This window comes from Colletotrichum lupini, chromosome 1, assembly GCF_023278565.1.
Source record: "Colletotrichum lupini chromosome 1, complete sequence".
Classification (NCBI taxonomy): domain Eukaryota; kingdom Fungi; phylum Ascomycota; class Sordariomycetes; order Glomerellales; family Glomerellaceae; genus Colletotrichum; species Colletotrichum lupini.
The window spans coordinates 4,079,790-4,091,822 of NC_064672.1; the positions used below are offsets into that span (position 1 = coordinate 4,079,790).

Here is a 12,033-nt window from a genome sequence, read left to right on the forward strand (position 1 = left end):
ACTCTAGCAGGGAAGGAAAAAGGCAGGATTGGCAAAGAAGGCAAGCAAGGTAAAGAGACACGCGCTATCTCGCGGCGAATTCAGGCCAATGACGGGCCCGGATGGCAACCGCTAGACGCAGATGATGCGAGACGGCAGCTGGGGTGGTGTCCAGTGCGCCAACCAGGACAGGAATTGAAAGTGCGACGTTCTGGCGATCTGGTTTACCTCACGGATACCTTACCATGCTTACCTACGTGCCTACCTAACCTCATCTAGGTGAACCGTGAATGTCCCGCCACAGAATTGGGTGCGGCGCGTGCTTACTCAATGCTCGCTTTCTGAGGGAACGGTATCCCAACTTGAGGCTTGAGCCGACATCCGCACCCACCCAGTTGCGCGGGACGAAATACGAACCTTCCTTAGTTCTAATACCCTAATAAAGGGCTGGAATGATCTGGTCAGGTACCCGTGCCAGTCAACTTCCCAAGCTTATGTCATCAAGCCGTGAGTCTATGGCGATACGCAGCAGGAACAATGGACGTGTCTGCCTGCCCTGTGGCCCGCCTTCCATCTCAGGCGGGACCGCTTGCGGGCGGACTCAGCGGCGGGAATCTCGACCACCTACCTACCTTATGTCGCGACCTAAGCCTATCTAAGGTGCTCATGTAGCTCGGGGGCGCCGCGCTTATCCAACGTGCCTCTATCATTCATGGCAAGGTGGAGGGCTACCTAGTTATAGAGGATGGGCCGGAAAAAAAGTCCGACAAGTTCTTGTGGCTCAACTTACTGTGACCTCCACTCGGGGAAGCCAATTTGTCGCGATTTGGGCCATGCATTGTTCTGTCAACTTGTTTGTTTCGCCGTTTCACCAAGCTGCAGGTGCCTACGAAGACTGCCGACCTTTGTACAGGTGTACCTTGCTCATCGCGTAGATAATGTGCTTCATTGTGGCTTTGCCTGGATCATTCTGCACTCCGGAGCCGACGCATTCTTAGTATAAGCAGTTTGGAATTTCTTAACAAAGACAACCTAGCGCCGTCACACATAACGGGTTTCTTAGAGAGGCGTTTACCCTGTTGACAGATGTTGCATCATCACAGCGGTTAATGTAACAACCCAAGTAGTTACAATATAGGCGTCTGCCATTGGCGTACCTAGCCTCTATCTAATCTAGAGATATTTCTACAGGCAAGTTACCAAAGTATGGTAGCTAGCCGCAGATGAGGTAGACCACTACTTATGAAGGTAGCTCTCTTCTGTCCATGCAAAGAGTACAACCTTGGTATCGTAACAGGATCCTTTGCGCCGTCTTCCCTGGTATCTTGCTGAACTCAAAATGCGCGATGCATCAACTCCCTTTTTTTTCTCCTCAGTGTCTTCCATTGGTCACGGCCAGCGGCCCGTACTGAGAGCTCAGTCTCCGTTTCTTATTCGCAGGCTCATCGTTCAACGTCATCTGCCTCTCCAAGAGGAGCAGTCTCTGCTCATAGGCTGCCACCTGCCTGGCCATCTGATCTATCTTGGGTCCAACTGCGGCTTCCGTAGGATGGTATCTGTCAATGTGCTGCAGAATAGCCTGGTAAAGGGCCTCCGTCGTCAAGTTGTTAATTTGCGCGTCCACATTCATCATGTTGTGTTGCAGAAAGTCCATCTTGTCCTCGGAAGCCTTCACCTTCTCCTCTGTCGTCGCGAATCGTTGCTCAAACTCGCTCAAGCGCTGGTGATCCGCCCGGAAATCGTATGCCTGGCTTTCTAGTACCTGAATTCTGTGAGAGTCCCTGGTCTGGCTTTCGCTTGTTAACTTTGTTGACTCAGAGATTGCCTTGATGCTCTGATCGACCATCGACAACTGCTCCTTCAATGCGTCGATTGTGAGCTTGGTTGAAGCTGAATTATCGGCTGCGCGCCTTTTGGTCGGTGTATCCGCAGTCTTGGTTGGCTCTGAAGTATCGTGTTCCAAACGACGCGGACTCTGCCTCGAGACAGCCTCGAGCACCTTGATCCGTGTTTCGTAGTCCTTCAACTTGCCTTCGTACTGATCGACCTTCAAGTCATTAGTTGGGGTCGACAGGCGGCTAGTTTCTGTACTACGACTCGACTTCTGGTCTGATCCTTTCTCGAGCGTCTTTACTTGAGTCCAGGCAACCGCGTCCGTCCGCAGCGGTAGCATTTGGCGCTCTACGACGTCGACTCGCTTCTTGAAGTCCTCGATCCAAGTACTAAATGTCTTGAAAACAGTGGAGTTCATCGCTGTAAAGGTTCCGACCGCCAGGAACTTGTCGCCGTCGGGTGGGCGTGGTATATCCGAAGCAAGTTTCTCCACGCCCGACTGCAGCTGCGTCATTTCCGACTTTAATTGCTGAGCCTCTGTCTTGATGTGTTCAACGACAGATTCAAATTTCTGAACATCTTTCTTGACGTGGTCCGTGTCGGATCTGAGCTGCTGGGCTTCTGTCTTCAGGCGCTCAGTGTCAGACTTGATTTCGAGAGCGTCTTTCTTAAAGCATTCTGTTTCCGACTTCATTTGAGTTCTGAGGGACTCTACTCCGGACCTCAGTTGGGCAGTCGCGGATCCGAGCTGCTCAGTACCTGCCTGGATCTTATCGATATCGGAACGTTGCTGCTGAATGTCTCGCTGCGTGTCAGACCGCAACTGCTGGACACTAGATCGAATGACTTCTGCATCCACTTCGAGCATCATATGTTTTGACTGAAGCGTAATCACATCGTCGGCAGCCTGCTTGAAATTCTGTTCCAGTCTCGGCAGCGTTGTCGCAATAGCACCACAACTGTCGCTGATGAGGTCGATATCCATCTCACCGAGCTTGTTGTCGTGCTCCGATACTTGAAGCTTCAGGAAGCTTAGTAGGTCTTCGTGCTGGGCGATGAGCGTCTTGATTGCCTCCAAGTCCTCCGATGTTGTGCCATTCTCTTTTGGAGGTGCACGAGGCGGTACGACATCTGGCTTTGGCTCTTGCAGCTGCTTAATGGACGTGTCATGATAATCGGCCCTGGAACTCAGAGACTGGTAATGGCCCTGGAGCTCTTGAACCTTCTTCTTCAGCGTCTCGTTCTCGACGCCAAGAGCCTTTCGCTTGGCACTCTCAACCGAGAGATTTTCACGAAGTTCCTCCATCTGTTTCTGCTGCTTCGCAGATGCTTCTTTATGTTGGTTCTCAAGCGCATCGAGGCGTGACGTGAGCCGTGCCTCGAGTCCGTCCGGAGCACTAGGAGCAACGAGGCGACGATCTTTGTCTTTCTGCTGCAGCTCAGTAAAAGCTTGAAGCAGAGTAGCAGCAAATGCCTCTGCCGCAGTCTGCCACTGTTGGTCCGCATCCTTCATCTCCTTTCCCAAACTATCTAGGTCGTCGGCGTCTTTCTTCTCAAGCTTTCGATGGTAGTCTTTCAAGGAGGGAAATTCGGCATATTTGCCGTGCGATTGGACATGGTCTTTGTCCCGAGCTTTGGCACGCGCCTCAACTACATCTTTCCGCAATTGAATTGCACCTTGTTCGTTACTTCGCCGAGTCAGTTGTCGTAAAGATGCGGTGATCTTGACCGTTGCTGTTGTGTTGTTCGCGGATCGAGGGGTCGGTGGTGCTGAAGGTGCTGGTGTCGTCGATGGCGCTGGGGGTTTCCATGGTGCTGATGCAACGGTTAGTATCGGCGCTCTAAAGTGAATCACGTTCTACTCTTACATTGTTCTGATCCACGGTTGGATCGGGTATCTATTGAAATGCCCGACTTGCTCATGACTGGCGAGGAAAACGTTCTTGTGGGCGGGCCACGAGGAGGAGGGATGGTAGCTCGTGAAGCGGTGGACGGCGGTGGCTTGAACAAGTCCGTTTGGGTTCTCGGATGGTCGCGGTCCAGATCCTTCATCCTGTCTCTGTCCCTGTCTCTTTCCCTTCCCCGGTCCCGGTCCCTATCCCAGCTTCTGTCTCTTTTTCTCTCTCTGGTCCGCCTGCCTGGCGAACTTGAGCGGGATAGCGACATGGATCGTGATGACCGAGACCCCGAACGGGATCGTGATCGGGAGCGACGGTAATATCGAGAATCACGACCTAGACGGTCTCTTTCGCCATCCCTGCGATCGTTGTAGTCGTAGCGACTACTGTAATGGCCGCTGTCTTCGGAACGTCGAAAGGATGCCGGCGACATGGTTATGGTGGGCGAGTTGTGGACTCTCAATCGAAGGTCGATTTATGTTTGTCATCTCCTTTGCACGTGAGATTATGCCCAGGCCTCATACTCGAAGAGTGCGTTGAAGGTGCGTTGAAGGGGTGCGCATAAGTAAGTAGGTAGGTAGGTAGGTAGGTAGGTAGAAAAAGTGTTTGCGTGTACGCAGGTGGCAGGCAGGTGAGGCAAGGAACATAAGGGTCTTTGTTTGCAAGATGCGAGGTGGGGTGAGATGCCCAGAGGTATAAGAGGGAAACCCTATGACGGGAAGGAGCGCGTCACCATCGATTACGTTGGCTCGCCAAAGGGGTCTTATTGATAATTGGACAGCTTTGAGGTCGAGGTTCAAAAGGAAGGTACAGACAGTGACCCGAGTTGCCAGCATCTATTTGAGGGCAAGTCTTTTTGCTTAAGTGGTTTTTCTCCTTCTCCTGTTTTTATATTTGAATCCCTGTTCCAAAGCACCTCCTTCAGTTGGGCGGTCAGTGCCGTCGCGTGCTGAAAACGCGCCCCACGCAGATCGCGTGGTTGGATTAGGTAGGTCGGGGTTAGATTAATTACACTGGCCTGACAACCTGGGAAGTGCAGCATTTGGGGAGGGGAGGTGGGTTGGGGGAAGTAATGTTCCTTGTCAATGAGGACGCACGCACACAAAGATAGTGTACGCAGTAATTAACATAGGTGATGGAACGCACATGTGCTAGATATGCAGGGCTTATTAGACCTGTTTTCCAGCAAGGTAAGCCGAAGTAGGTATTCTGCGCTCGGTGTGAACTTCACGTAGTACCGTAGGCGGAACTGCTCAATGCTGGCGTCAGGACTTGGGTGGAGAGCGGAAACGACTGGATGTGATGGAATTCTATCGAGGAACTTGCAGGGAGTCACAGACAATTCAGAGAGAGAGAGAGATTTAGACAAACATCCAGTGGCTGCTCCACGGGTCAGATGTTATGCAGTGCGTGCAATTGCTGCAACCCAGCTTACGGAGTACAGAGCATTAGGTTCCAGGTTTGCTCCCTTTTCACAGAATTCCAGGGTAGTTGACGCTGAGCTGGCCTCACGAGCCATAGGCTTACGGGCTCGCTGTAAAACGTGTTGCACATTTTATTAGAGGGCCAAGACGTTCGTGGTTTCGGCCTGGGGTTCATCTGTGAGACTGGCCGTTAGCGAGGAATAAATCATGGTCGCTTTCATATCCGATGGCATAGGTATACGACGAATACACCTACATACAGTGCTGCGAATGCCTTCAAGCAGAGCTATAGGTACTTCCTTCCAAGCGAAGTATGTCATCAATACGTCTGTTTATCGGAATACTCCATTCGAACATAGACTTACACAGACGATAGCTTGCCTATTCTCGGTCGGCTTTCGCGGATTGTGATAATGCTGCGTCAATCCAGCTGCAAGCACCCTGGCCTGCCCGCAAACCCTTACATTAGAGATTGCTCAGATGGAAGGAACAATTACCAAGGTGTGGTGGGTGGGGTTAGGCCGTTTGCCGGCAGGACTCCGAGCTAGGATGGTACCCACGCTTGCTTTTTCCGGGGGCCAGACAAAAACTGATTGATCCATTGGCAATTGCCCAAGAAGGGGTCAACGTTGGGTGGGGGAGGGCGCATCCCAATAAGCAAACATTGATGCTATTATGGGCATTAGCGCCATTTCGAAGTTCAAGTTGAACTTGATCTCGTACGTCGCTTGCCGTTTTCCCACCATCGCCGATGGACCTTTCTATCGATCCTGCACTTGGGCACCGATACTTACCCCTCTCGAGCACAATCAGGAGGCCACGACCATGGAACGTTCTGAGCGAATATTGCCAAAGGCGCTTGGATGGGAATGCAACAGATATCCGTTCAAGATGTCACTGTTCCAAGCGAAGATCAACACCTCCCGTAGTCGATCGGTCGTTTCTAGATAACAAAGAACAAGGCATCCTGGCTGCTTTTGGAAGCAAGCAATTCAAAATGTAAGACAAGATTGTGTAGCTGCATTGTCTTAGCACCAACAAAGACTTGATTGTTCACGACAACAATCTAGATGCTGCATTCAGACTCCGGAGCTTGTCGAGGTTCTACTCGACACATGGCTCAAAATAATGAGCAATAATCGCACCCTTGACTGGCAACAGGTCGCAATAGGATAAGCTGGAGCAGTCCTGCCTAAGAACTTGCTTAAGACATTTTGTGTAAGACTTTGTTGAAATTAACCTAAGGACTTCTTTATCTAAGTACCTTATTATCGAAAAAAGTTAATTCTTTCTAAGTTATAAGTATAAGAATATAGTTTTAATAAAATAATATAATACTTACTTAGTATTTAAATTAAGATACTTTTTTAAGTTTATTATAAAAAAAAATAACTATATTATTAACTACTTATTATTAAGGTTTATAAGTAGTACTATAGCTTTAATTATAATAGCTTTATTTATAATAAATAAAAAATCTAATTATAAGTCCTTTAAAAGCCTCTTTTTAAGAGCTATAAGAGCCTCTAAGTTAAGTTAAAATACTTACTAAGATATTAATAACTAAACTAACCCTACGATAATAACCTTAATAAAAAACTTAATAAATAATATTAAAAGCCTTATTAATATTAAGTACGATTTATAAAGTATAATAATATAGCCGCAGAGTATTATTAATATATTTTATATTAAAAAGGGTATTATAAGAGATTAGGCTATAAGTACTTAACTAGCGAGGCTATAATATAAGTATAAGTATATTATAAAACTAAAGCTTATAAAGTCCTTTATAAGGGCTTTACTTTTTAAAAAGTTTTTTTATAATACGATCTATATACTAATTACTAAGTTATTAATATTTTATTACTAGTTATATTCTAAATTTATTATAATTACTCCCCCCTTACATAACTTTAGTCCTTAAAGTTATTACGTAATATTTTTTTTAATATTAATAATAAAACTATTAACGTTATTATTTATAATAGATTCCGTAAGGCGTTAATAATATCCTTTTTTATTTAAGAATAAAGTATTACTCCTATTTTTTTATTTAATAAATACTTTATTATTATTATTTAATAATAGCGCGCTAACTAGTTACTAAGTTAGTAATATATATTTATAATAAAGTATTTTAATTATTATAATATATAAGAGCCTACTTAACTTCGTAATTATTATTATTATTAAGTTATTAAGTATAATAAAAAAAATTTCCCGTTACTTATTATATATTTACTTTTTCTTTCCTCCTTTTATTTAATAACTATTTTATAAAAATTCTTTTATATAACTATACTTCTCTTTTTATAATATTTTAATTCCGTATTGTTTTTTAATTACGACTCTCTTATTATATTATTACTAAGTATTTATTAAAATATTTACTATTTTATATATTTAAAATATACTTAATATAAAGTATAATCCTAAAAAGGGCTTTTATAGTTTTTATAATAGTACTTTTTATATATACTACTTAGCTAGCCTATATTATAATATTAACGAGCTTATTTATATTATTAGCGCTTATATTACTAAGTATATTATTTATTAAATTAATAAAAAGAAGTATTTTATTATAAATCGTTAAGTCCTCGCTAATCCGTTATTAAAATACTAGCTAACGATATTTCTTAGGTATTTAAAAAGCTATATAGCACTACTTAGTTTATTTAAAATACCCTTATAAAGTTTTATAATACCGAGGAGTAAAGTAGCTTTAATTTTTATAAATATAGCTACGTTTTTTATACTTTTAGTTATATTATTAATATATAAAAAAAAGTCGCTACTTATATTACTAATTTATTAATAAGTAATAAAGTAAAAAAGGTCTATTTTAAATAGGCTACTCTTTAAAAGCTCGTTATTAATTATAAGTATTTAAACTTATTAATCTTAATTATAATAAGTCGTCGGTAATTATTTAATAAATTTTCTTTTTATTAACTTAGATTTTTCTTTTTAAATTAGTATTTTTAATATTAATAATAAAACTAAGATTATTTTTTATTTTAATTACCTCTAGCCAGCTTATTTTTATAATAATAGTTATATAACCGCTCTATAAAATAACCTTAACGCTCTAATTTAGTATTATAAAAAGACTTCTAAGGGCGTTATTATTATATATATTTAGGAGTTTTTTATTTTTTTTATTTTTTATAAACGTATTACTAAGTTCTTAGTAAATAAAGTACTTACTTATACCGTTATTATATATAATATTATTTTTATTTTTTATAATCCTAAGACTTAAATTCTTATTAAAAAGCGTATTCTTATTACTAACTATATTCTTAATAATAATAACGAGTAGGACGATTTTAAGTTTAAATTTAATAAGTCTTAGTGCGAGGATATTAAATTTAAAAAGCTTAATAACGACTTAAAAAATTCTCTTTTTTAGTATTATAATAAGTACTACTATTTTAATATTAATAACTCGCTAACCCCTATTTATAACGCTCTTTTTAATATAAACGAGGGTATTTTAACCCTTAGTTATATTATTCTAAATTTTAATAAAGTTAGTATTATACTCTTCTTATTTTAAATAAAAGCTCTATAATAGCTTAATAAAGTTATTATTTATATTAAAATTAAAACTATAAGTTATAATAAGTAGTTTAACGTTAATAAGTTCTTTATAAATATTAATATTACTAAAGTCCCTTAGCTTAACTAAAATTATAAGAGCGTTACTTTAAATAATATCCCCCGTCCCCGACTTATTATTAATAATAATAGCGTTATACCCCCTATTTTATTTCTTATTTTATTTCTTATTATAGCTCCCGTTATACTTTTTATTATAGCTCTCGTTATACTTCTTATTATAGCTCTTATTATACTTCTTATTATACTTCTTATTATAGCTCCTATTATACTTTTTATTATAGCTTTTAATAATAACTAAATAATAAACGCTCTACGAACCGCTATTATTAATATATATAATACTTTATATAACTTCGACCGCCTCCCTCTTATTTATTATAATATTAATAAAATTAATAACTTTACTCTAAATAATTAGCTAAGTACGTATATAAAGCCTCCCCGCTTCTTACTTACTAAGCGGACTACTATTACTAATTATTAAGTTTTAAAAATATACGCTAAAACTATTACTATTATTATTAATATTATATAAGTTACTCCCCTTACGTAACTAGATCTTAATAATTTCTTAGTAACGTATTACTAAGGGTTATAATATTATATCTTTTTTTTAAAAATTATACTAAGCTAAATAAAAAGGGTTCTATAATATATTATTAATTAACTTATTTTTAATAACTTTTTATTACGAACTTAACGTTTATTATTTTATTTTATATATACTCTTTTTTTATAACGTTCGAATTTATTAACTATTTTTATTACCTTTTTAAAATACTTAATAAGCTCTTACGTATTATATTTAATAAGTTACTTAGCTTATTTAATAAAATATTATAAGTTTCCTCCTTTACATTATATTATAATAATTTTTTTAACTTTTTAAACGTCTTATTTATCTTCTAACTCCGGGAAATTCGCTATTTAATTACTAATTATTTAGTAATTTCTTTATAACTTAAGCTAAGAAACTAGGAAAATATTATATATTTTCTAATACCATTTTAATAAATATACTTAATAAGCCTATTTCTTTACCCTTTTAGCTATTATTATTTTAATATATCTTAGTATTAGTTTATTATTTTTAAATTATATATTCTTTATTAATAAGCTAACGACCTCTTTATAATAAAACTTTTTTAGGGTATATTTTTTATTATAATAAACTACTTAGCTCTTAGAAGCTTATATTTATACTTACGTAGCCTAGGTCCTAATTTTTTTAATTTTTTAAACCCTTTTTTAAACCCCCTAAACTATAACTTTATAATTAAATATATATTTAATATACTTAGAATAATAACTATATAATACTATATATGAGAATACTTTTATAATAGAGTATTAGTTATTATTATATATAAACTCGGCCTCTTTTAATTATACTACTTATTTATTTAGCGAGTTTTTAATATAAATCTTTAAATACTTTTTTAATATTTAATAAGTTTACTCCGTTTAGCCGTTTACTTATAAGTAATACGTAGTAAATAATTAATAATATATTACCTATTCTTTAACGAACTTTTTTTAAAATACGCTTATAAAAAGCTTATTTCTATTTATAATAATATTTTTAAATATACTAAACTTATATTTAACTTCTTAATATAGGATACTTATTATTTATATTATATTAAGTATCTTAATAATAAGTAAAAACTTTACGAACTTTATTATATAATAAATAATAATTAAGATATTATTATACTTTATATTATTATTACGAGCGCTTAGTAATAGCCCTAGAATAAAGTCTATAAATATTTCTTAAAATAAATATAAGGATAATAATAATAACTATAGCTACCTATATAGCTTATATTTTAAAGTTATAATTCTTAAATAATACTTATAATTCTTAACGTATTCTTAAATATTTTATTAAATATTTTCTTAATAAAACTTTTTTTAAATTAACTTAAGAGTTTTTATAACTCTTATATAACTTACCTTATAATTATTATAATATTAATAAAGGATTTTTATTTAAAGAGACTTTACTTAAGGAATAATAAGTCTTTTTTAAAAAAATAGTATACCTTATTTATTAAGTAAATATACTTTTAGTTTACTAGCCGTAGTATAAACTCTTATTAATTATAATATATAGAACTTATTTTTAGTTTATAATCCTTTAATAAGCTTTTTAATTTTTAATAAAAAACGGGAAATAAATACCGTTTCGCTTTTTATAAGCTCTTTTATAATAAAGTATAAAATATACTATTTTAATATAATAACCCTAGCTCTATTTAACTCCTCTTTATCCTTACTAAACTATTAACGAGCGTTTATTAATAACTCTTTTATTTTTTTATTTTGAGTTATTATAGTAGTAACTATTATTATTTTATTAATACGATTTATAATATATTATTAATATAAAAAAGAGGATTCCTTATTTCTAAAGCTAGCCGATATTTAGCCGGGATTATAAAAAGAGGCCTTAATTATTTAAATATATACCTTAGTAATATTTTTTTATTTTTTTAAACTAATTATCTTTTATTAAACGTCGGGCGGTAATTTATTAATAAAACGTAGTTTTTAAGCTAGTATAAAAAGGACGTCTTTATAAAGCACTTCCCTCTTCATATAATTTAGCTTTTTAAATAGACCGTTCGCTAAGTTCATTTTCCTTAACTAATATTCTAAGTTAAAGTTAAATATTAATAGTTTATATACCTACCTCGCGAGCCTTTTTTAAAAATCCTATATTAGTATATTAATTATTCCCTTAAATACTTAGTAATTCGTTAGAACTATAAACTTTTATAAAAAGCCCTAAAAATAATAAACTTAATACTCTAGCTTTTTTATTATAATAAGTAGTTTTTATTAGCTTATAACCTATTATTACTCTATATTTATAAGCTTTTATAACTAATAAATAACGGGTTACTATTTTTTATTAACTTATTATAATAAAATTATTATAATAGCTTTAATTAAAGCGTTAGTTTTTATTTATATAATACGTTATAGGTTTTAATATATAAGTATAGTTACTAAAATAAAAGCAACTTTTAGTTAATTAAACGCCTCGTCTACTTCTTTAGTTTATTAAAAGTCCTTTATTTACCCCTTTTTTATTTTTAGTAATATTATTATTAATATAATAATACTTAAGTATTTAATAATAAACTTTTAATAAAAGTTATAGAACCTTAAGAATACTTAGATATCCCTAATAAATATAATAAATTCGGAATACGGCCGGTAATAAGACGCCGATAACTTAGTAACTAGTATATAGATCT

General features: G+C 36.2%; 2 protein-coding genes across 2 annotated transcripts; both read right to left on the bottom strand.

Moving 5' to 3' along the window:
- Nucleotides 1-630: 630 nt before the first annotated feature.
- CLUP02_01200 (uncharacterized protein) lies at nt 631-928 on the bottom strand (the record flags this gene model as incomplete). Its single annotated transcript, XM_049280242.1, has 3 exons — nt 631-682; nt 770-822; nt 899-928. 3 exons carry the CDS (start codon nt 926-928, stop codon nt 631-633), a joined length of 135 nt encoding a protein of 44 aa, XP_049136199.1.
- Nucleotides 929-1,351: 423 nt separating this feature from the next.
- On the bottom strand, nt 1,352-4,143 carry CLUP02_01201 (uncharacterized protein; the record flags this gene model as incomplete). Its single annotated transcript, XM_049280243.1, has 2 exons — nt 1,352-3,627; nt 3,681-4,143. 2 exons carry the CDS (start codon nt 4,141-4,143, stop codon nt 1,352-1,354), a joined length of 2,739 nt encoding a protein of 912 aa, XP_049136200.1.
- Nucleotides 4,144-12,033: the final 7,890 nt, after the last annotated feature.